Consider the following 26,804-nt stretch of genomic DNA (forward strand, 5'->3'; position numbering starts at 1 on the left):
TCCAACTGGATGTGCAGCCATTTACGACCACTCTTTGGGTCCGATCACTAAGCCAGTTATGAATCCACCTAACAGTTGCCTTGTCCATTCCATACTTAATCATTTTTTCAATAAGGATTGTATGAGAGACTTTGTCAAATGCTTTGCTGAAGTCAAGATATACTATATCTACAGCATTTCCTTGATCCACCCAATCAGTGATACCGTCATAGAAGGAAATTAAGTTAGTCTGACATGACTTATTAGTTACAAACCCATGCTGACTCTGTTTAATCACTTCATTCTTATCCAGGTATTGACATACATGTTGTTTAATAATTTGTTCAAAGATCTTTCCTGGTATAGAAGTCAGACTCACTGGCCTATAGTTACCTGGGTCCACCTTCTTCCCCTTTTTGAAGATAGGAACAACATTTGCTCTTCTCCAGTCTTCTGGCACTTCTCCTGTTCTCCAAGAATTTTCAAAGATTATAGAGATTTTCAAAGATTATGTCGCCACCGGACGAGAGCTCCGTGAATCACCTCCTTCCTGCTGGCATCCCTGGATCCGCTTTTGATTTGCCGTCCTGTGTATGAGCATGCCACAATGAGCATGTTGCGCTAGGCAAGAGAATCAACTAGGATCCGAGATGATTCACAGGGCTACAGTCCGGTGGCCATAAACACATGGGCCATAGAATATTGATGTAGCCACTGGATCAGGGTCCTGTTAATTGATTCGCCGATCACTAATAGACATTCAGTATTTTTTTACATATAAATATATACACGTGGAATATGAGAGCCACAAGACACACTATGTTTTCCTGCTCTAAAGGTAATTTTTCCTACAAGGAATGCCCCTAGGATACCTTTGCAAAGTCATGCTATATGGATGCACCATACAATTGCACTCAAAACTGTGCAGATTCTATATACATAGCTCTGTTATGCACATATGGAGCAAAATATTGCAGACTTTACATGTGCCTGTCGAATATTCAGGTTTCCATCTCATCTGGCAGAAGAATGCATTGAGAGTATGGCGCTATATGAATTCTTGCTGATATCACTGATCAGTTAAATTCTCTGAATTCTGAGTCAAATATTCTCAGTACCAATCAATTTGCAATCTAATTTTAGCTTAAAGACCCGATCGAGAAGGGAATCTGCAAGTTTTCAAGACATTTTGGCGTACGTCAAGCAACCTGTGGGAATGACCAGAAATGTTATCCGATCGGCAGATTACTTGGATGTGACAATTCAGCTTATAAATGAGGAGTTGAAGATTACCCATCCTGGCAGGTTCAATGTTTCAGGTAATAAAAATGGGGACACGGGTATAACAGTAACCTTAGCAGTCACACATGGGCCCTTATGCCTGACAAAGGATTGTTTGCCACAAATGACAACACCATTAATGGAACATGGTAGGTACGGACCCTTTTACAGAGAAGTTAAACCTCTGACGAGAGATTAATATACAACTAGCTACAGATTAAATACAGAATGCAAAAGATTCACACTACTGTGGTTTGTTGTTTACTTTGGCACTCCGTGGTTAATTCTGTAGAATTAACATCAATTATCTATCTAGTGATATTTTCAGGATTTTTTGGTTTTACAGGATGATGGCTACTTATTAAACTACAGAAAAAAGTAAATTTCAGTCTCAACAACCAGTCAAGTTACAAGTTTTTTCTTGCTTTTTTATGCTTTAAAGTTGCCAATATTAAGGGTTATGTCAACTTTGCCAGTGTAACCATTAAAGAGGATGTGTCTCTTGCTCAAATATATTGAGTTAAATACTTAGTAAAAATTCTTCAGCTCCCTTGACTCTGCTACTACGCTCCGTTTTGCACTGCATTTGTTGCTTAGTACATTTGTTGCTTTTGGAGCACAGTATGGGAAATCTCTGCTTGTAGTTCAACTGGGAGTGTCTTCAAAGTTTTCTCTGGGTGTGTGTACTTTCACCCCTCCTTGCAAGGCACTGTCAATCACAGCACTCAGTCTAGCAATCTCAGGCACTGCATTTGGGATGGAGGGGTGAATGCACACACTCCTAAAGATGACTATGAAGACACGCCCAGTTGAACTACAAACAGAGATTTCACATATGGTGTTCCAAAAGCAACAAAAGTGAATATCTCTGATATGGAGTGATGCAGCACAAAATGGAAATGAGCAGCAGAGTCAGGGGAACTTAGGGATGTTTACAAAGTAAATACCTCATTTTTTAACAATAGTAGGATATTTTTAGTCAAAGTTAAAGCATCAATTGGAGCCAAAAATGGTTACATATATTTTTTAAAGCATATTAGATCCTTATTAGATTCGTCTTTTGAAATAGATAAATTGTGAAATCAAATGAAGAAATTAAACCTATTGTATGATCATGTTAGTTTTATAGAAATGACATTCAATCAGTAATACTCACATTAAACTCTATAGATGTACTAACAGCAGAACAAAATGAAATAATTTCCCAACTGACTGGATGCGCATATCAGTACCTACCAAAAGTTTGTGAGCCTTCACCGTACCGCAGCATTACTGGAGAGTGTAATAATAGGTAAGGGATCGCTTCACAGACAGAAGAATAATAACCTGCCTTATACAAACCATCTGCCATAAGGTAATGTGACACATAAATGGGACCTTTGTGATGGTAGTCCACTCATCTGAGATCTGATCAGACACTTGTGATGGTAGTCCACTCATCTGAGATCTGATCAGACAATCACTGTAACGTGGCCGGTAATGAGATTGCTGTCAAGAAGCAGCTGCTGGGAGGCATGCATGCACATCATGAATAGCTGGCTGCACATGGAAATAGTGGTATGACTGTATAGGAATTTGTCCCATAACAAAAATTATACTTTGTGCCAATCATGAGAAATTTAGCCTAGACATCATGTACAAAGCAGGCTGAGCGTGTACTTGGGGTGTGTCAATTTCCTTGGACTACTGTTAACACACCCCTAGTGCATTTTCAGCCTGATTTATTTATGGCTTTTATTTTTCATTTTCGGCCCCTCGGATTTCTACAGAAAGGTATCATTTTTCTTTGGGTGCATTAAATATGCTAAAGATTCTTCTCTGAGGAGGACATTTGCATATATAAATTCCAAGAAGAGTATTGCATTGCCTATAAGTCTCCTTACATGGACTTGGCACTCTCCACAAGGTGAAACATTCCTTATTAGAGGGCAAGAATCTATACAGCTATAGTACTACTTTCATATATAAAAACACGCTGACAGTTTTTCTTTTAAGATTGTAATGCAATTCCGTAGCAGAATAAATTATGTTTTGCAATTCTGTTATCATTTTTACAGAAAGAAACCTATTCTTGGTGCATCCAACACTGGTTACAAACGTCTTCTCAAGCCAGAATATGAGGATGGTATATCATTGCCACGAGGCTGGACTAAAAGCCGTCCCATCAATGGGTTTACTCTTCCCTTGGTAAAAAATATCTTAGCAAGATGTTTTGACTTTCCAATTACCAGAAGTAGCTGCAGAAATAATTTGGATTCTGATTAAGTAGTCTATGTTTTTACACCCCCTAAAATTTCTGCTGACAACCATGTTGATAGTAGCACAGCTACATGCAGTTCCCTTTACTCTGTAATACAGTAGATTACAATGTGATCATTAGCACTAGATTCTCCATAACAGCACATCCACCACTGTGTAGTGAATGGTGTGTAAATACCTTAATTTATTCATGGAGAGTTAGAGGTGAAGTTTCTTAAGAAATTGCCATGCTATATGGTAACCTGTCAGGAGTTCTGTGGTTAAAAAAAGCAATGGCTGTGCCAGGCCGGAAAGGAAAGCACAGGTGCAAAGATACCTGTATAGCCACTGTAGGAAAACCAGGTAGGACTGGGTTAAATCCTAGTTCTGAAGATCTTGATAAGATGCACCTGACTAGCTTTGTCTAAGAAACAGGGCATGTGTTCACTTGGGAGCTCTAGTCTGCTGGGGATGTTGAACAGAGTGGAGTGTGTTGAAGCTGGTGAGTGACCAGCCAAAATGGGAGCTGTAGCTGGGGGAGAGACAAGCCTAAGTGTCTCTCTCATTGAAGACTGTACTGGTCAGCTAGAAAAGCTGAGCAGACTGTGTTTTGGAGCTGCAGAGTAACTTGTAGAAGCTGCAGCTTGTTCAGAGTGAACTGTGCATAGTGTTGAACATTTCTGTTTAGTGCTGGAAGCTGTTGCAGCTCAGGCTGACAGTGATATCGAGACTGGTAGGAACACATCTGTTCTTTGTGTAAAGTTTGCTTAGGGAGAATGGACTGTATATATCACCTTATTGTGCTTGGGAGGAAGAAAAGACCTCTGTTGTTGTTATCCAAAAGCTGAGAGGGAGTGGAGTGTAATCTGGGTGAGCTTGCACTGACATTTATGTGCCTGCTGAATTAACTGTTTATTTGCTGTTACACATATGTGCTTAGAAGAGGTTGTTTTGGTTTTGAATTCCTTTGAGTTTTATGAAAGCAATAAAACTGCACGTTTGGACCAAACCGCATTGCTTATGTGAATACTACCTAATGACTACCTGAGATTGTGAAGCCCTACACTACCTATACCTTTTGCAATCCAATGAAAATTAGCTTTGTTCTATTATGCAATTGAGGTGACAAAATCACCAAGTGACGTCTCCGACATTATCTATAGAGTCTGTTCAATGCTCGCACCTGCACAGTAGGGAGCAAAAGCAACGCAGGCGCAACAGACTGTGTTGTTCATGGCAGCCATTTAAATCAATCAGGAGGACCCCCATTACAGGGACTTAGCACGGTCCAGAGATGCCCACCAGACCGGATGGGGCCAATTAACATACAGTACAAGACAATTATAAAAGTTATCTTCTTAGGTATTTTGGGGTCTAATGAAGGGGTTGCAAGAATACTGTTAAAGATGACTAAAAGGTGATGAATGTAGTTTTTATAGTGAAAACCTTATGAAAGGTTACCTCTAATAATTCCTACTACTCATCTATAGGAAACATTTATAAGAACTGTATATTAGAAAACACATTTACCTGCATAGCATGTGTCATGAAAGAAAAATATGAAGTATGGGTTTACAAATTCACCCTAAATATGTAACAAATTCTTCAATAGGCTCGTGCAGTGTCAAATGAAATAGTGAAGTTCCCCACCGAGTCATTGACCTTGGATGAAAGTAGATCACTGATGTTCATGCAGTGGGGTCAGTGGCTGGATCACGATACTGACCTCTCTCCTGACACTCCCATAAGATCGACATTCTTTCAAGGAGTAGATTGTGAAAAAAGCTGCATGCAGGCACACCCTTGTTTCCCATTAATGGTAAGAGATCTTCTAAATCTGCTCATCTTCTTAAGGATAATTGCACAGGAAAAAAACAAGTCCGGTTTTAATTCAGAAAAAAATAACGATTTTTCACCTGTATTGTGTCACCTGTATGCCATTTGTTTTTAACATTTACAAGACCAAAAACTGTTTTCTATGTTAAAGAGGACCCGTAGTCAGGTCAAAATTGGCCAGTTATTGCCATGGTTTTATTCCCATTCCTCCAGAAGAACAAGAATAAAATAATTCCTCGTTCCAGAAATACAGGCCTTTTCATTTAGGCTAATTTTATGGTCTTTACCATGGGGGTGTGGCTCACATGATTTTCTGTGGACGTGTCTTTAGGCTGCTCTGCATATATCCCAGGGAGCACAGCCCCCTTAGTAAAGATCCTAAAAATTAGCACTAAATGAAAAGGCCCTTTTCTCGGGAACCGTATTGTGAATTTCAAAAAAACCCACAAAATTCTCTGAGGAGCAATAAAATAAGAATAAAAATGGTGGCAGGATGTCGTTCATCTACAAAAATTAGATGCTATACATCTAATCTCTATGGCACCCGATTTTTTTTCTGTGCATCCATTCACTCAAATAGGCGAGTTATATAGCCGAGACATATGGAAGAGTCTAGTGCATGCTGCAATTTTTAATTCGGCCATTAAGTCATCTGAACAGCCTAGTTGTGTAACATTGCTCAGATGATGTCAGTTCTTTATGCAGACAACACTAAGTCCTGCTTGTTGTTTCTTCTTTGGGCTTTGTTTTTACCGCTTTCTGTGTTACTGCGTTACTGCGTTGAAAATACAGATTAGATAGTAGAAAAAACTTTTTGGCAGTGAGGATGATCAATGAGTGGAACAGGCTGCCACGAGAGGTGGTGTGTGCTCCTTCAATGGAAGTCTTCAAAACAGAGGCTGGACAGACATCTGTCTCAGATGCTTTAGTGAATCCTGCATTGAGCAGGGGGTTGGACACGATGACACTTGAGGTCCCTTCTAACTCTACCATTATATGATTCTATGATTTACTAAGCTTTAAAAATGAAATAGCAACTTAAGTCTATGAGTCAATTTAGTTTTGGTGACACCAAATTTACAGGGTTTTTATTACTATTTTAAAAAAATTGCTTTTGTCTCATGTTCATAAGTTTTTCATGTTTTGCTCAATACAGTTGTATGAGGGCTCGTTGCTTTTCTTAGTACCATTTTGGGGTCCATTTTTGAGTGAGGTGATTTCTTTTTGAGATATCTTTTGATCTCTGTTTTAGTTCCACTTTTTGGGGGGCTAACAGCAACTTATATTGCACTATGAAAGCAAAAACACAATTGCCAGGAGCATCTAAGCTGACATTTTTATCACTTCTACCATCATTTTTAAATGTGCATTATATGTTCTGTTTTCATATTGTTAAGGGCAAGGCACACATTATTAAGGGAGTCTTAAAATGGTCTGATAACATTACAATTTTTTTTGTATTTTAGATTCCGTTAAATGATCGTCGCTACGTTAATGGTTCTGAATGCATCCCTATGATTCGCTCGGCCCCAGTGTGCAATTTGGTAACTCCAGTTCGTGAACAGATCAATGTTCTAACTTCCTATGTTGATGGAAGCCAGGTGTATGGCAGTGACATCAAATTAGCCACCATACTGCGGAACCACACAAACCAATTGGGTCTATTGGCCATTAATCAGCAATTTATAGACAATGGTTTCCCCTTCCTGCCTTTCACTGAGAATCCAGATGACCTTTGTGCCAAGGCAAACCAATTATTCGGACTTCCCTGTTTTCTGGCAGGTGAGGTTGAGCAAGTTTCTTCAATATTCTTGATAAGATTCAGTATATAGCCACTGGATTTCTTAGTTAAAGTATGAATTTTTATTAACTCCTTACCGACATTGAGCATATAGTTACGTGATAGGCCGGCTCCCTTACTTTTATGCGGGCTCAGGAACTGAGCCCACATCTTTGCCAACAGATAACAGCTGTGATAACAGCTGTGATAAAAAGCCATTATTTGCCTCTAACAGCTGCAAGATAAGCTCCATCTGCTGCTGTTACCTGTTAAATTCCTGTGTTATTCTCTGACAGTGGCATTTACGCTATGCCAGCAGGGGGGAACCATCACTCTATGTGCCCATCATCATCCCTGTGATGCGATAACAGAGTGCTGATTTGTTACCATGATGGCCAGGGGTCTGCTGAAGACCCCCGTCTCTGCCATGATGGCACTTTTTTGAATGCCAGCTTCTCAATGGAGTTCATAGAAGACCTTTGTTTTTGCTACATACTGCAATACTGTAGAATGGATGTATATAGCACAAGCGATCAGGTGATCGAAGGTTCAAGTCCCCCAAGGACACTATCAAATACAGTGAAAAGTGAAAAAAATTGTTATTTAAAATATGAAAAAAATAATAAAAACAAACGATCAAACCTTGGACCGCAGGTGAGGCGGAAAAAAGCTTTTGCTCGGCGGCACTGTTTCAAGGCGACAGGAGCCATGAACTTCAGATTCCCAGTGAGGGGTGCGGAATGATCCGCCGGCACCTCCACAGAGGCTACTTGAACACTGCCCCCATGCACCTTCCCACACAGTCCTTGCTCCAGCCCAGTATACTCCCCGAGGACCACTCAATATGGGGAGAATGGCAACGTAACCAGGGGAATTCAAGAAGCACCTGGTCGATGCCCTTAGGCATGATGAGCAGGGACAACATCTCGCGATGAGACGGGGAGATTGAGAACCCCAGGGGTGCTGTCTGGTGGGTAATCTAAGACGGTAAGGTAGATCCGTTAACCACCCTAACGGTCACGGGGTGAGGAAGTGGCACCAGTGGAATGGCGTGCTTTTGGGCAAAGACTGAGGACATAAAGTTTCCCTCTGCCCCAGAGTCCACTGTGACCTCTACCTCCCAGGAGGAAGCCCCGCTATCTAACGTCCCTCAGAACACTGGTTTGGAGGAGAACGCTTTCATATTACGTAGATCTCCACCAACTGCCACCGGAGGTGAACATTTTTTCGACCGCTGCTTTCACCTATTAGCCAGGTGGTCCGACTGTCGACACAGGTAGCAGTAAGTGGGACCCTGTGCCGGACGTGGTCTTGGACCGGTACGGGACACGTCCAATGGTTCAGGAGGTAAAACCTCCAGATCAGGAGGCTCCAGCAATTCGGAGAAGCCAGGAGTCGACCTAAACTTCTGTCTGGATTGAGTACGCTCCAGCCCGCGCTCCGTAAAACGGAGGTCTATATGGGTGGAGATTGCTATCAACTCTTCCAGGCTGATGGGAACCTCCCTGGTGGATAAGGCATCTTTGACATGCTCAGCCAACCCTCTCCAGAACACAGGGATGAGTGCTCTATCAGGCCACTCGAGCTCGGAAGCCAGTGTCCGGAAACGAACTGCATACTGACTGACCGACTGAGTTCCCTGCGTAAGCGCAAGTAACTGGAGAGAGGTATCGTGAGTGACCCATGGGCCCAAGAAGACCTGCTTTAGAGATGTTAAGAACTGAGCAGCGGTCCGAACGTCTGGGTAACCACGTTCCCACAGTGGCGTGGCACACGCCAACGCCCTGCCCGACAGAAGGGAAACGAGGAACCCCACCTTAGCCCGTTCTGTAGGGAAATGTGCGGCCAGTAACTCAAGCTGAATAGAGCACTGACTCACGAAACCCCTACAGGAGGCGCTATCATCAGAAAATTTATCGGGCAATGGGGGGCGGGTAACTGTCGGTGCAGGCATGGATGTGGACACACGTGAGACAGCCTCTGCGACTGCCTGAGCAGCAGCCTCAGTAAACTTCGCAGCGGAGGCGGCACTCTCGACAGTAGCCAACCTGCCCTCCAGCTGCTGAATGTACCGCTGAAGCAACTGCATGTCTGCCATTATTAGCCAGACCCTGGCGCTAGTATAATGTTAGGAACGGCGGAACGCACTAAATAAATAAATAATAAAGTGCGTTCGCCGCTCGGGGTCCACCGTGCAGTAGGTGTTAAAACCGCTGCTAAACAATGGCAGACGCGCTATATGGCGGTATAATGCGCTCGGGTTCAACATCACCCAATGAGCGCGGAGCGGACTCTGTTAAACTCACAGAGGCGCTGTAACAAAAACATACAAGTATACACTGAGCCAGTTTGACTTCACCGGACTCAGTGAAATTGCACGCATGGTATCTGGTCACAGGACACTGTTCCAAGACAGGGGACGGTGTCAGTCTAGACCTACCGTGCGTGCAGCGTCACTGCTGCAGACGCCGGTAAGTGCTGCTACATGCAGCGCGGCGGCAGACACAGCCGCTAAGCGATGGTGCCTTGAGAGACGTGACACTACCGGACGCTAGTGTAGAGGTGCGGTGTGCACAGTGGCGTATGGCTAGCCACTGACTGGCGCGGACTCTAACTATAGTTCCCTATCCACATGCGTAATATCAGAGGGAGGGGAATCTTAATGAGTCAGTCACCAGAATCATACATCCATCACCATTCACACATCTAGCAAGAATAGTCTAGCCCTTTTATAGCCGTGCGCTGCCGGGACCTTCCAGATCTCTGAGATGGACCAGTCAGATCAGGAGAAGGACCTGAGAACGTGACTCCCGACCTCCAATGGGAGATCGTCTCATGAGCATACTCAGAGGAGCGGCAGAGGGACTTAGCCTCGGGAGTAACTTGCTGTGAAGCAGTATGTGAGGCTCTGGACTCCTGCTGTGTAGCCGCAGGAATCCGACGCCTTACACAAAGTCTGTTCTTTCTGACAAGCGGCACTGTCATTGATCAGCTGTTGTCGGTTAGGTGGTGGCTGAATGTAAACAGTGTATGGAGCAATAACAACTAAATAGGATCCGAGCTGCACTGACTCCTTACATTTTTTATGTATTTCTGCTGCGGGAGTTGATTACAGTTGGTCGATGGCCTTATCATTTGTCAGAACCTCACTACTCTGATATTGATTATCATCACAGTGCTGGACAACTGATTTTATCCAAATTTGAGTTTATGTCCTTTAGTGCACCATGGAGTATGTTGACGATATGAATAAACATTGGGTGATTAGCAAATAAATAATTGCATTATAAGGTTTTCAAATTATATTGGGTAAAAAAGAGCAATTGCTCTGTGTATGTGAATTATTAAAAAGTAATAGTACATGTAAAACACATATGGTACTTATTTGACACTTTTGATGGAAACAGCATTAAAGCCATCCCACCTAGACTACAACAGAGCGAGAAATAGGGGAGTTATAGGAAGGGGTAACCAAAAGTGAGAAGATAAGGATAAACACGCAAACAAATTCCATGGAGCAATCTCCAGAAAAACTCTCCAACCTCTAACTCCAAACACTGAATTTTCTCCTTCAATACCAAACCAAGAAGTTGAACTATCACTGGCTACTCCCAAGTGGCAAGCATATATACCAGAGGGGAGTGGCCCACACAGAACAGCTGAGGCACTTCAGGATGGAGAACTCCAGGAGATAAACTGAACTGATTAACCCTTGCCATTATAAGGCAAGGAATACCTACACTGTTTAATTGGATAGTGAAGCAGTTCGAATAAGTGCAGTAGTTTAGGTAACCAGACACCGCAATCTTCTGGCCCCTATCTGTCGCGGTAACCCCCTGACACTATTACTATTTATTTATTTACTTACTTTACTTGGTCATTTTTTTATCTAATATATAAAGCTCAAGTGTGTGTATGTATGTATGTATGCATGTGTGTATGTCCGGGATTGGCATCTGCACCGTCGCAGCTACAGCCACAAAATTTGGCACAGTCACACGTCTGGACCCCGAGAGTGTCCTAGGATATGTATGATGGGTATATGGGCATGGGACTATGAGATGAAGGATGTGTGATGGGTATATGGGCACTCGACTATGGGATGGCGAATATGTATGATGTGTATATGGGCATGGGACTATGGGATGGAGGATGTGTGACGGGTATATGAGCATGGGACTATGGGATGGAGAATGTGTGATGGGCATATGGGCACTCGACTATGGGATGGAGGATATGTATGATGGGTATATGGGCACGGGCCTATGGGATCGTGGATATGTATAATGGGTATATGGGCACGGGACTATGGGAAGGAGGGTAATTATAATTTGCTATAACTAACCACAGTTAGTTACTATGCCCGGGCAGCGCCGGGCTCTTCAGCTAGTTTTAACTAAATTGTGTCAAATCAGCAAGGTGTGAGATTCCCTTTTATATAGACGATACCCATAAATAAGATCATAATCTTTAAGTAGAGTTCTTGTTGACTGTTATACCACAATTTATGAAAATAACACTTTACTATAGTTTGGTAATCATTTGAATTGGTTTCAGGGGATATTCGTGTGAATGAACAACCAGGGCTGACAGTCTTCCATACTCTCTTCTTGCGAGAACACAACCGTATCGCTACACAGCTACACAAGTTAAACCCAAGTTGGTCAGGAGAGACACTATATCAAGAAACCCGCAAAATAATAGGAAGCATCCTGCAGGTGCAGTATATATATAATTTTGCTAAATATACGGTAAGCAATAATTACATAATGCTCTTGTTCTCAAGCATGGTCTTTAGGGTCTATATTCCTCCAAGAGTGGGTGTTCAGGTGTGACTGCAACTTAGGTTCCTTTTACAGCTACACTTTTGTTCCATCTGTTGAATTGATATGTGCATGACATCTTTATTTTTGGCCTATAGAAAATAACACACAAGGATTGGCTGCCACTGCTGCTGGGTGAAGAGATGTCAAAGGTTCTTCCTAGATATAAATCTTACAATGAAGATGAGGACCCATCCGTATCAAATGTCTTTACCAACGCCTTCCGAATGGGTCATACCCTAATTCAGCCATTTATTTACAGATTAGCAGAGGGTTATTGTCCCTTTGACCCAGAGCCAGCAGTTCCTCTCCATGAGACTTTCTTTACCACATGGAAGGTGATCAGACAAGGTAACTCATTTTTAATTTGCTCCTGAATACACATAATGATGTATTTGATTAGTAGCGGATCATGTTTGACCCACCCACCTTCACCCCAGATCAAAACCATTAGAAACGATAAGTTAGAAAGCCTAAGGTGCAGAAGTGGATACCCTAGAGTGCCATAGCTCATTGGGTGTGGGACCCTAACTGAGTTTATGGCACATTTGCGAACATTTCTTCTTTAATTCTTTTTTAGCACACACCTATTCTCTGGGCCTTCTAGATAGGATAGGGGGAATCTTTAAATTTCCAGACTGTAGGTCCTGTCATTATTTACCCTGAAAACTTGTTCACTAATTATTTTAATTGTTATGCACTGTGTGCCACTTTTTGCAAATGTGTCCTGTCATAAGGACCTTTTAGTGGATGCGGTTCCCTCCCGATTGGTCCAGTGTGGAGTGTGTGTTTATCAGGTTCCAATTCCCCAAGCAAACGTCTAGCTCTACTCAGGAATGTTAGAAGCATAATATGCAGGGGTGGACTTATCATTGCTGCTGTCGCACAAGGGCCCAAGAGGTAGGGTGCCCACTAGTCCCTCCAAAAGAAAAGGAATTGTGTATTATGATGAGCTATTGGGCCATAAAGGGCCCATATACTGTTCTTGCACAGGGGCCATATACTGTTCTTGCACAGGGGCCCTCTCCTGACTGTGTCCGCCAGTGATAACATGTCTCCCTAAGCTTCAGCGAGGGGAAGCGACCGATCCCTATCCTTCGCTATGGCCTCGTAGTCTGAAGGGATGACAAAAGTTTTATTGGGGACCTTTCTCCTTTCGGAGTGGGCTGCGATAGACCACACTTTTTTTTGCAATGTTTGAATCTTCACATTTTTCAGAGTGTTTGGGTGGAGAGTACGATCTTGGTCATTCAATAAAGCAAAAAAGGGGATCATTTTGTTGTATATAGTACCCTGCTCTGCTAATATGCAGTATATTGTACCCTTCTTGCAGGTGGAATTGACCCTCTACTCCGTGGATTGATAGCCAATAAAGCTAAACTAAACCGCCAGAATCAGATAATGGTTGATGAACTGAGGGAACGTCTCTTCAAGATGATCAGTCACATTGGTCTTGATCTAGCTGCTCTTAATATACAAAGGGGCCGAGAACATGGGTTACCAGGTAAAGTAAGAATATTGCTGCACTCTTAGTTTACACAAAAACATATTTTATTCTACAAGGTTGCAATAGATGACAATCCCATAGGAGAAAATGGAAAGATTCCCAAGAACTCAAGATACCCCTCTAATTCCCCGTAATGTCTTGCCAAAAGCCAATGAAATTAAACATCACCATAATCCATTGCAGTATACACACATTCATTTGTAGCAAGGGTCTGGGACAAAAATATTTTTAGTATGGCTTACACTTTTTATGGTTCCTTTCATCTGTACTGCGTATAGTGCCGTGAATATAGAAGACTTACATTTAGCAATTGTACTGTGCGTGGCTGTATTTAAGGAACATAAAAAGCTTGTTTTCAGTGTAGTGGTTTATATGCCACATGGTTAAAAAAGACAAATTCCTAAGTTTGACCTTTTTCTGCCAATTTTATCCATGAAAAGTAAAACAAACCTTATTGGAATATTGTTGATAATTTCTGTCTCAGAGGGATCTAAAAATATCATCCTTCTTGCACCAAACGACACATAACAATTCTTCCTGAATCAATTGAACGTAATTATGCCCATTTGTGATATTTACTTCTACTATCTGTGGTACCACTATTTCTCGTAGTACATATTGGTAATATGAAAATCTTGTTTTCCTGTGTATTTGAGTAGTCATCATTTTCTTTACAACCCAAGGATACAATGCATGGAGAAGATTCTGTGGCCTTTCAGCACCACGAAACGTAGATGAATTGGCCACCGTAATGGAAAATAGGAAGCTTGCAGAAAGCCTAATACAATTGTATGGGACACCTGAAAACATCGATATCTGGGTTGGAGGGGTCTCTGAGCCTTTGGTTCGCAGAGGAAGAACTGGAAAGTTGTTAACATGTTTAATTGGAAATCAGTTCCGTAGAAGTAGAGATGGAGATCGGTAGGTATCCCTTTTTCAGCATAGTAAAGGAACATGGAAATATTTCTAAGGGAATCTGTCACCCCTTGGACATATGTAACCTATTAATCTGGGCATACAGGTTATAGAATGTTTAAAATAATCATACCTATATGTCTCATAGCTGCGGTCTTGTTGTGGAGAAATCCTCTTTTATTCATTTATGGCAATGAGTTCTTCCAGGCTCTGGTGCGTGCGGTGTCTGGAAGAAAACTTAGCCTACAGTCTTCATTAGTGTACCTACCCCCTTCCATTAGCATCACAATGCCCTGTGACATGTAGTGGTGGCCCTGGGATTCTGCACCTGCACCCACCCTGCAACACCGCAATTATACTTGATGATTCCGCCATTCTGCGCAGGCGCCAATGAATCACTGTAAGTGGGGAGAGCAGCTTATCACCGCACACGCCGGAGGTCACTGGAGCGGAAGTTGCAGTGATTCGCCGGCACCTGCACATAAGAAAGAAGATGTCAATGCTCATAGAAGGGCGGAAACTTCAAATATAATTGCGCTATTGCAGGGTGCAAGTGCGAGATTCTGGGGCCACCACTACTTGTCACAGGGCACTGTGACGCTGGTGACAGGGCAGGTACGCTTATGAAGACTGGAGCCAGAGTTTTCTTCCAGACACCGCACACCCCAGAGCCTGGAATAACTCATTGCCATAAATGAATAAAAGTGGATTTTTTGTCAAAAAAGACCGCAAATATGAGTCATACAGGTATGACTATTTTAACCATATATTATGCCCATATGTATACTTATATTCATAGGTTACATACATCCAACAGGGTCACAGATTCCTTTTAAAAACAAATTCTTAAATTAGTGGCCCATTTAGACATCCATTTAAAAAAATAAATAAATGTAAATGGGTCTGGAAATTAATAGATGAACCAAAGCTGCTGCCATGTAGGATGTAGCCTGGAAATACTGTGGGAGATGTAAGAGATTCTGCTTCAAGAAACTGAACACAAATTGAAGAATTCATGGAGGCATGGCAATAAAAAAAAATGTATTTCCATTTTAAAGCAAACTTTTTTTGTGCTACTCCAATCACTCTTAAAAAGTTAAAAGTTTTGTCTTGTAGAGTTGAAAGGGTTGTGATTTCCCCCCCAAATGTTTGATCATTCCGTCTTTGTTTTCAGGTTTTATTATGAAAATCCCTCAGTATTCTGTTTATCCCAAAGAATATCAATAGAGAGAGTGACTCTGGCACATATTATATGTGCTAACACCAACATTAAAGAAGTCCCTAAAAATGTCTTTCTCGGCAATCAGTACCCACGAGGGTTCATTAAATGCTCCAGTTTGCCAGCAATGAACCTGCAACCTTGGAAAGTTTTGGTCAGAAATGGTAAGTACGTGTCTATGCAGACAAAAGCTTTATAGGGCATAGTTACCTTGGGGGAAAATCTGGAGTTACATAAACAGCATAGCTCAGGTGTCCTTGGCTGTTTATCTAACTCCACCTCCAGGGATATTTGTCTGGATAGAGTCATTCCCATGTCAGCTATGACTGGTTGATGGGGAATAACCCTTTAAGAAACAGATCAATTCACTTACACAGAGCATCCGGAGAGTAAGTCTGTTGTTCTTCATTCTACAGCTAACCAGAGCTTATAATCAGAGGTACAAGGTGCATTTCACAAATTTAGAATATCATCAAAAAGTTAATTTATTTTAGTTCTTCAATACAAAAAGTGAATCTCATATATTATACAGTCACTACACACAGAGTGATCTATTTCAAGTGTTTATTTCTGTTAATGTTGATGATTATGGCTTACAGCCAATGAAAAGCCAAAAGTCATTATCTCAGTACATTAGAATACTTTATAACACCAGCTTGAAAAAATGATTTTAAAATCCGAAATGTTGGCCTACTGAAATGTATGTTCAGTAGATGCACTCAATACTTGGTCTGGGCTCCTTTTGTATCAATTACTACATCAATGCGGCGTGGCATGGAGGCGATCTGCTTGTGGCAATGCTGAGGTGTTTTGGAAGCCTAGGTTGTTTTGATTGCAGCCTTCAGCTCATCTGCATTGTTGGCTCTGGTGTTTCTCATCTTCTTCTTGACAATACTCCATAGATTCTCTATGGAGTTAAGGTCAGGCGAGTTTGCTCGCCAATCAAGCACAGTGATACTGTTTGTAAAGCAGGTATTGGTACTTTTCGCAGTGTGGACAGGTGCCAAGTCATGCTGGAATATTAAATTTCCATCTCCAAAAAGCTTGTCGGCAGAGGGAAGCATAAAGTGCTCTAAAATTTACTTGTAGACGGCTGCGCTGACTTTGGTCTTGATAAAACACAGTGGACCTACACCAGCAGATGACATGGCTCCCCAAACCATCACTGATTGTGGTAACTTCGTCTAAAAGGAAATTTTAGAGCACTTCATGCTTCCCTCTGCCAACAAGCTTTTTGGAGATGGAAATTTCATTCGCCAGCAGGACTTGGCACTTGTCCACAATGCCAAAAGTACCAATACCTCATTGTGCTTGATTGGCCAGCAAACTCACCTGACCTTAACCCTATAAAGAATCTATGGGGTATTGTCAAGAGCAAGATGAGAGACACCAGATCCAACAATGCAGACGAGCTGAAGGCTGCTATCAAAACAACCTGGGCTTCCATAACACCTCAGCAGTGCCACAGTCTGATCGCCTCCATGCCACGCTGCATTGATGAAGTAATTGATGCCAAAGGAGCCCCGACCAAGTATTGAGTACATTTACTGGTCATACATGTCCGTAGGCCAACATTTCGGATTTTAAAATAATTTTTCAACCTGGTGTTATAAAGTATTCTAATTTACTGAGATAATGACTTTTGGGTTTTTATTGGCTGTAAGGCAAAATCATCAACATTAACAGAAGTAAACACTTGAAAAAGATCACTCTGTTTGTAATGACTTTATATAATATATGAGTTGCACTTTTATCATTAAGAACTGAAATAAATTAACTTTTTGATGATATTCTAATTTTTTGAGATGCACTTGTAACTTAAAAGGAGTCTGGTAGCCCCGAAATGCAAAGAAATAATTTAATTTAAACAGTTATATAGGGTATATAGCCCCTATGAAAATAATATAATTGTTGTAATCACTTTTACCCCTTCACCCCCCTATCCTTCTTTCACATTTGTGACCAGGTCAATTTTTTCAATTCTGACCACTAATAACTCTGGAACACTTCAACATATCCTAGTGTTACTGAGTTTGTTTTTTTGTGATATATCGTGCTTCATGATAGTGGTAAAATTTGGTCGATATGATTTACGTTTTTCAAAATATCGAAAATTTGACAAAAAATTACAGAATTTTCAAAGTTTTAATTTTTATGCCTATAAGCCAGATAGCAATGTCACACAAATAGTTAATAAATTACATTTCCCACATGTCTACTTTACATCAGCATCATTTATGAAATATAATTTTTTTTTGTTAGGAAGTTAGAAGAATTAAAACTTTATCAGCAATTTCTTATTTTCACAACAATGCAGTATTTACAGAATCAATTTTTTTTAGAGGCCACATCAAAATTGAATTGACTTTGAGGGCCCTATGTGACAGGAAATACCCTAAAGTGACACCTCTTTAAAACCTAGACCCAACAAAGTGCTCAAAATCACATTCAAGAAGTACATTAATCCTTTAGGGGCTTCACAGGAATTAAAGCAATGTGTAAGTAAGAAAATGCAAATTTTTCTTTTTCCCACAAAAATATTCCTTTAGCTCTAAATTTTGCATTTTCAAAAGGGTAACAGGAGTAAATGGACCATACAATTTATTGTGCAGTTTCTTCTGAGTACATCGATACCCTATTTATTGTGGAAAACTACTGTTTGGACGCAGGGCAGGGCTCTGAAGGGAAAAAACAACATTCGATTTTTGGAGCGCAAAATTCCCTGTAATAGATAGCGGATGCCATGTCATGTGTTCAGAGCTCCTGATGTGCCTATTCAGTGGAGACCATCCACGAATGACCCAATTTTGGAACTACACCCCTCAAGAAATTTCTCTAGAGGTGTGGTGAGCACCATGAACCCGCAGGTGCTTCACAGAATTTTTTTAATGTTGATCCCTGAAAGTGAAAAAATACATTTTTCCAGCAAAAAATTTTGCTTTAGCCTCAAATATTTTTCTTTTCACAATGGTAACAGGAGAAAATGGACCCCAAAATTTGTTGTGCGATTTCTTCTGAGTACGACGATACCCCATATGTGGTGGAAAACTACTGTTTGGGCACACGACAGGGAAGGGAATGATCGCCCCGATTAATTCTGGAGAGCAGTTTTGGCTTTAAAGAGTCCCTGACATGTAAAAACAGCAAAAAACCCAACTAGTGACCCCATTTTGGAAACTACGCCTCTTGGAATTCATCTATGAGTGTAGTGAGTATTTTTAACCCTCAGGCGCTTGTATAACGTAGGGCTGAGTCAATGAAAAACTACCACTTTTTACACTAAAATGTTGCTTTGGCCCCAAGTTTTCAATTTTCAAAAGGGATAATAGGAGAAAATAAATGGTACAATTTGTTACCCAGTTTCTCCTGAGTATACCGATAAGCCATATATGGTCGAAAACTGCTTATGAGACACAAAAAGCTCCATAATGGAGTTCACATTTTGCTGGAATTATTTGAGGGTTTTGTCACATTAGCAGAGCAGCAGGAAAACACATAAGTGACCCTATTTTGCAATCTACACCTCTAGGGGAGCAGTGAATATGTTGACATCACATTTACCTCATAGGATTTTATACCATTGGGCAGTGAAGAAAGAATAATTACATTTTTTATTAGTAAAATGTTGTTTTAGCTCCAAGTTTTTAATTTTTATAAGGGCTAATAGGAAAAAAAAATTACATCAAAGTTTGTTGTGCAATTTCTCCTGATTTTTCCAATACCCTACATGTAATCGGGAACTACTTTTCAGGCACAGTGAAAGCTCAGAAGGGAAGGAGCTCAATATTCTAGTGCAGATATTGCTGTTACGGTTTGAGGGTGCCATGACTCACTGGAAGTGCCACTGAGGTTCAAACTACACCTCTCAATGAATTTTTCTAAGGATACAGCAATCATATTAACTCCATGGGTGTGTCACAAAATTTTCAGTTAAGAAAAATTTTTCACATTTTTACTAGAAAAAAATATTGTTAGACCCATTTTTACATGAGTAAATGGGTAAAAAAAGGCACCAAAATGTGTCACAATTTCTGCTAAACATATCAATACCCTATATCTGGCTATTCAGTACTGCTCAGCCACATGGCGAGACTCTTGGAGAACAAATTATTATAGAATAGTTTGCTGACTCCAAGGAAAGAGCCCCCAAGTGCCAGAAGAGCAGAATCAGCCCACAAGTGATCCCATTTTGGAAATTACACCCCTCTGGAAATTAATCTACAGGTGTACTGCTGTTTTTGACTCCATGTGTGTTTTCCAGAAACAAGCAGCAGTGGATGTTGCTGAGTGAAAATTGGAAATCTGCCATTGTAGTACCCGGACGTTGTAGTGCCCAGTACATTGTAGTGCCCAGTACATTGTAGTGCCCATTCATTATGCCCAGCTCATGCTTTTGAAGACATGAACTCTGTAAATTAGGTGTGCTATCATCACTACAGAAATATCAAACATATGGATCCTAAATGTGGTTTAGGCACACTGTGGGACTCAGAAGGGAGGGGAGAATTTGGATTTGGAAACAAAGAATTCACTGGATGTCTGGTTTAAGTTGAACCTTTTTTGGGGAACATTTAACTTAACATTTTGGATAACATTTATCCTGTGCTATACGCTGAGCACTTACATTGTGGTATCCATCTAAATCTCCAAATGACATGATTCAGATTAAACCCCTAAGCGATCCATTCACTATAATGAGGCTGCAAAGTTATTCTGGGCTCCATCAGGCCTATGTTCAGCATTGTCCTCCTTTTCAGAGGTTCACAAAACTGTGGCCGACTGCACTTTTATGCACTCTTAAAAAGATGGACACTGCTGGATCATAGGTCAGATGGCATTCACAGTGCCTCCATCTGCCTCATTATAATAATAATAATAATAATAATAAGAATTTTATTTCTATAGCGCCAACATACTCCGCAGCACTTTACATTATATAGGGGACTTCTACTGACAATAGACATTACAGCATACCAATAAACACATAGATCAAAACAGATACCAAGAGGGTGAGGGCCCTGCTCGCTAGCTTACAATCTATAAGGAAAAAGGGGAGACACAAAAGGTGGATGGTAACAATTGCTTTTATTGTTTGGACCAGCCATAGTGTAAGAATCGGGTGTTCCTGTTGCTGCATGAACCAGTTAACAGTCTAAATATGTAGCAGTACAGACACAGAGGGCTATTAAATGCATAAAGCATGTGAGAACATGATGCAAAGAAACTGGTTATGGTAAAAAATTTTGAAAGCGCCACACAGGGATATTTAGGTTAATGCGTTGAGGCGATAGGCCAGTCTGAACAAATGTGTTTTAGGGCACGCTTAAAACTGTGTGGATTGGGGATTAATCGTATTAACCTGGGTAGTGCATTCCAAAGAATTGGCGCAGCACGTGAAAAGTCTTATAGATGGAAGTGGGAGGTTCTGATTATTGAGGATGTTAACCTCAGGTCATTAGCAGAGCAGAGAGCACGGCTAGGGTGGTAGGCTGAGAAGAGGGAGGAGATGTAGGGTGGTGCTGAGCCATGGAGTGCTTTGTGGGTGAGGGTAATAAGTTTATAATGAATTCTGGAGTGGATGTGTAACCAGTGTAAGGACTGGCACAATTATACATTATTGGGAATTATAGGGAATTTTCTACCAGGGGTTCCATCTGAATCACATATTTCAAATATTTACACAGAAACACTGATGCAAGCGCTCAGCACAGAGCACAGGATAAATGTGAGCTGAGCCTTACTGTAATCTTTGGGTGGCAAATTGAACAAATCAACAGTAGGACAGCAGGTGAATAATTTGTTCTATTTTTACACCATTTCTCATGCAGTATAAGTTATTAGATGACTTTATTTGGGTCGATGCAATGACATCGATACCTCATACAGGTAATAACATAAGGTGCATCTCCAAAAATTAGAATATCATCAAAAAGTTAATTTATTTCAGTTTTTCAATACAAAAAATGAAACTAAAAAAATATAAAGAGTCATTACAAACAGATTGATGTATTTCAAGTGTTTATTTCCATTTCGTCCCTCCGGACAGCACCATGGAGGAAGTCCTCCCTTGACCTATAGCGGGACAGGATCACAGAGAGGTTAAAAGGCCCCTCCCACCTCCACCATCCAGTGTTTTTCCTGTCCCAAAGGGGACGGTTGTATGAGAGCTTGCTCCATGAGGAGTGAAGATAGAAGGTGAATGTTTGACGGGGCCCAGGGGGATCGGGCGGCTGGTCCAAACCTTCCCCCTGTCAAGTAGCCCGGGGCTGAAACCCTCCTGGGTGGGGGTCCCTCAGCCACAGAGACCAGGGCCAGGGGGATCGGGTGGCTGGTCCAAACTTTCCCCCTATCAAGTAGCCCGGGGCTGAAACCCTCCTGGGTGGGGGTCCCTCAGCCACAGAGACCAGGGTGCGGATGAGGCCCCTGGGTAGAGCCGCTTCCTCTCACAGTGGAGGCTCTCGGCTCCGCTGCCGGCCTGCAAGCCACCACTATTTCTGGAAATCGTGTGGCGGAGAAGGTCGTCGCTCCTCCGATGATGCCAGAGCAGGTCAGCGTGCATTCCACGGTAGAATGCAGAAATGCAGAACGAGACAGGCAAAAGGCTGGTTTCCTGGATCTCAGGGGGCACAGGAGAGGAAATCATTGGCAGTAATGCAGCATTCCTGATGGGACGCCGCTTCCCTCTATGGTGGGCTCTCGGCGTTATCAGCTCCCCATGGTTTTCTAGCAGGTATGGAGCCAGCACAGGTACGTGCACGGTGGAATGCTGTGTTAATGGCCTAAGCCTCTGGGCTGATGCTAGTCTCATGCCTTTGAGCCGAAGCTGCTCATGTGCTGAGGTATATTTTCACATATATGCAGCTAAGCCTTGTACCTCTGGGCTATAATAAGGCCATATGTCCAGGTTACATCCCACAAGTCGACTTAACTACTCCATCCATAGGAGGACACATGGAGTTAATGCAGCACAGTGTCTCCATGAAGACGGCCCTCCAGCTGCAGCTCAGTAATTACCTCCTTTGGGTGGGGTCAAGTGAGATTATCCAGAACCCTGAGAGATTGCTCTCTTTGATGCAACTGGGGGCCTGGTCTCTTGTTTGGCACCTTCAAGCAGAGCCGTAGTCTGTCTGTGCCTCTGCACTTCATATTGCATCATATTGCTTCTATGCATTATATTGAGTGCCTCTATGCTACATATTGCATTATAGTGCTGCTATGCTTTATATTGAGTGCCTCTGTGCATCATATTGCATCATAGTGCCTCTATGCATTACATTGAGTGTCACAGTGCATCAGATAGCTTTTATGCATTATATTGAGTGCCTCTATGCTTCATATTGCATTATAGTGCTGCTATGCTTTATATTGAGTGCCTCTGTGCATCATATTGCATCATAGTGCCTCTATGCATTACATTGAGTGTCTCAGTGAATCATATTGCCTCTATGCATTATATTGAGTGCCTCTATGCTTCATATAGAATTATAGTGCTTGTATGCTTTATGTTGAGTGCCTTTATGCATCATATTACTGCTTCATATGGCATTATAGTGCTTCTATGCTTTATGTTGAGTGCCTTTATGCATCATATTGCTTCATGGTGCCTCTGCATCATATTGCATCATAGTGCTTCTGTGCTTTATATTGAGTTCCTCTATGGATCAGATTGCTTCATGGTGCCTCTGAATTATATTGCTCATATTGCATCCATAGTGCCTTGGGCCATCATAGGGAGGCATAGTGCCTCTGTACATCATATTGTATCAAAGTGCCTCTATGCATTATATTGAGTGCATCACGTTGCATCATATCGCAGCATAGTTCCTCTATGCATCATATTGCATCATAGGGCTTCTGTTATGATTGAGTCACCGTAGGAGGCAGACACAAAAATAGAAGCTACATCCAGAAAACCAGAGAAGTTGGCAACTATCAGATTGCAGACCCCTGAACCTATCAACACAACTAGCAGTAGCCGTGGGGGGTTCCTACGGTGCCCTAGACCCCTCGATCACAGCCGGAGAGCTATATAGCCTAAAGACAGAAAAGGAAACCTAAACTGCCCCAGAGCAGACCCCAAAGCAAAAGGCAGCCCCCAACATATAATGACGGTGAAGCAAGATGAAAAAACACTCACACAGGCAGAAAGATAGGCTGAGCAAACGATGGGGCCCAAAACTAACTAAATAGGACAGGAAAGGACGGTTGCTGTCTGCAATCTGCAAAAACCCTCTCAAAGACATAAGCCAACAAGCTGATATGGAAAAAGACCCTGAAGCAGCTACGCTTCAAAAGCTATATCAGCACTCAGGTACTTTCTGAAGACAGAGCTAAAGGAATTCAGCTCACCCCAGCAGGGAATGGCAGAAATCCAGAAAAACAAGGCAAAACAAAGGCAAAGCAAAAATGCAAAAGGCAGAGCAGAAAACTTAGCTTTAGATGAGCAGGAATTCAGACTTGTCTCCAAGAATCCCACAGAGAAATCACCCGCAGGGCAAAAGGGCGTGGGCGGCCTTATATCCAGTCAGCAACTCCACTCAGCCAGTCATCATCATTAAGCTCAGATGTTTGATAATCAGGCTCACTACCTTTCTTCACCAGAAGAGGGAGTTCACCGGGCCTCAGTAGTGAAGGGGAAAATGAACTCACAACAGTACCTCCCCCTTGAGGAGGGGTCACCGAACCCTCAACCACACCACCAGGGCGATCAGGGTGAGCCCGATGAAAGGCACGCACCAATCTTTTGGCATGAATATCAGAGGCGGAGACCCAGGAATTATCCTCCTGACCATAACCCTTCCACTTAACAAAATACTGGAGTCTCCGTCTAGCCAGACGGGAATCCAGTATTTTCTCTACCTCATATTCTATGTTACCTTCGACCAATACAGGGTCTGGAGGTGCCACCCCCGGAACAACAGGTTCAACAAACCTTTTCAACAAAGACTTGTGGAACACATTATGGATTTTAAAAGTGACAGGAAGAGCCAAACGAAAAGAGACCGGATTAATAATCTCCAAAATCTTGTAAGGTCCAATAAATCTAGGCTTAAACTTAGGAGAAGCCACCTTCATAGCAATATTTTTTGATGATAACCACACCATATCACCAACCTTAAACTGGGGACCGATGGTCCTATGTCGGTTGGAAAATCGCTGGGCCTTTTCCTGGGAGAGAGATAACTTATCCACCACTTGGTCCCAGATCTGGTGCATTCTCTCCACCACAGTGTCAACACCTGGGCAGGCAGAGGGCTCCACCTGCCCTAAAGAAAATTCAGGATGAAACCCAAAGTTACAAAAAAAGGTGACATCAATGTGGCAGAACTAGCTCTATTATTTAAAGCAAATTCGGCCAAGGGCAAAAATGAAACCCAATCATCCTGATCAGCGGAAATAAAACATCTCAAATATGACTCCAAGGTCTGGTTTGTTCTCTCTGTCTGCCCATTGGTCTGAGGGTGAAAAGCAGAGGAGAAGGACAGCTGAATTTCCAGATTGGAACAGAAAGTTCTCCAAAATCTAGACACAAACTGAACTCCTCTGTCAGATACAATGTTCTCAGGAATCCCATGCAAGTGAACCACCTGTTGCAAAAACAGGGGCACCAACTCAGAGGAAGACGGCAACTTAGGGAGTGGTACAAGATGAACCATCTTAGAGAACCCATCACAAATCACCCAAATAGCAGTCATCCTTTGAGAGACAGGCATATCAGAGATGAAATCCATTAAAATATGGGTCCATGGCCTCTTGGGGACAGGCAAAGGCATCAACAACCCACTAGAGCGAGAACACGATTTAGATCGGGAGCAAGTCCCACAGGACTGCACAAAATTCCTGACATCATGAGACAAGAAGGGCCACCAAAAAGACCGACTCACCAGATCTCTAGTACCAAAATTACCAGGATGACCAGCCAAAGCAGACCAATGAACTTCAGACATCACTCTATTCTTCCACTGGTCAGGAACATACAACTTTCCACTGGGACAACGCTCAGGTTTGTCCTCCTGGAACTCCTCCAGAGCACGTCTCAAATCAGGCGAGATGGCAGACAGAACTACCCCTTCGCCTAAGATGGTAGCAGGCTTGGTCACCACAGGAGAATCAGCAAAGAAGCTCCTAGAGAGGGCGTCTGCCTTGACATTCTTAGTTCCAGGAAGAAAGGAAACCACAAAATCAAAACGTGTAAAAAACAAGGCCCACCTAGCCTGTCTAGGGTTCAAGCGTTTAGCCGACTCTAGGTAAATCAGATTCTTGTGGTCAGTGAGGACCACGACTTGATGTTTAGCTCCCTCCAACCAATGTCTCCACTCCTCCAATGCCTATTTCATGGCCAACAGTTCACGATTCCCCACATCATAGTTACGTTCAGATGGAGAGAACTTTCGGCACAAGGATTCATTTTAGATGTTACAGGATCCTTTTGGGACAAAACAGCTCCTGCACCAATCTCAGAAGCATCCACCTCTACCTGGAACGGAAGTGAGACATCAGGTTGCCGCAAAACCGGGGCGGAGGTGAATCTTCGCGTCAGCTCCTGAAAGGAAGAAACAGCCTCCGGAGACCAATTTAACACATCAGCACCCTTCTTAGTCAAATCAGTCAATGGCTTGGCAATACTAGAAAATTTTGCTATAAATTTCCGATAAAAATTAGCAAAACCCAAAAACTTCTGGAGGGCCTTCAAAGAAGTGGGCTGAACCCAATCGTAAATGGCCTGTACCTTGGCCGGGTCCATTTCAATAGTAGACGGAGACAAAATAAATCCCAAAAAAGAAATCCTCTGTACTCCAAAAAGACATTTAGATCCTTTGACATACAGGGAATTCTCCCTCAAGATCCGGAACACAGTCCGAACATGTTCCACATGAGAATCCCAATCCTTGGAGAAGATCAAAATATCATCCAGATAGATAATCAAAAATTTATCGACAAAATCTCGGAAAATATCGTTCATGAAGCACTGGAAGACAGAAGGGGCATTAGTGAGCCCAAAAGGCATCACCAGATACTCAAAATGTCCCTCCGGAGTATTAAACGCCGTCTTCCATTCATCTCCATGCTTAATGCGAATAAGATTATACGCCCCCTGAGGTCAAGCTTGGTAAACCAGCAAGCACCTTTAACTCTAGAAAATAGATCCGAAATCAGGGGTAAGGGATACTGATATTTAACAGTAATTTTGTTGAGGGCACGATAATCAATACAAGGTCTTAATGA

General features: G+C 42.1%; 1 protein-coding gene across 1 annotated transcript in view; it reads left to right on the plus strand.

Annotated features, from left to right (window-relative positions):
• LOC141078618 (myeloperoxidase-like) overlaps nt 1-15,777 on the plus strand; it is a 32,350-nt gene extending 16,573 nt beyond the window's left edge. The window contains exons 4-13 of the mRNA XM_073565207.1: nt 1,123-1,298; nt 2,431-2,551; nt 3,318-3,447; nt 5,111-5,317; nt 6,801-7,116; nt 11,672-11,832; nt 12,036-12,288; nt 13,271-13,441; nt 14,128-14,365; nt 15,534-15,777. Of these exons, the coding sequence (XP_073421308.1) occupies nt 1,123-1,298; nt 2,431-2,551; nt 3,318-3,447; nt 5,111-5,317; nt 6,801-7,116; nt 11,672-11,832; nt 12,036-12,288; nt 13,271-13,441; nt 14,128-14,365; nt 15,534-15,777 (2,017 nt within the window). The remainder of the gene's footprint in view (nt 1-1,122; nt 1,299-2,430; nt 2,552-3,317; nt 3,448-5,110; nt 5,318-6,800; nt 7,117-11,671; nt 11,833-12,035; nt 12,289-13,270; nt 13,442-14,127; nt 14,366-15,533) is intronic.
• Nucleotides 15,778-26,804: the final 11,027 nt, after the last annotated feature.

This window comes from Dendrobates tinctorius, unplaced genomic scaffold, assembly GCF_039654945.1.
Source record: "Dendrobates tinctorius isolate UK_male_01 unplaced genomic scaffold, ASM3965494v1 ptg000016l, whole genome shotgun sequence".
In the NCBI taxonomy this organism is placed as follows: domain Eukaryota; kingdom Metazoa; phylum Chordata; class Amphibia; order Anura; family Dendrobatidae; genus Dendrobates; species Dendrobates tinctorius.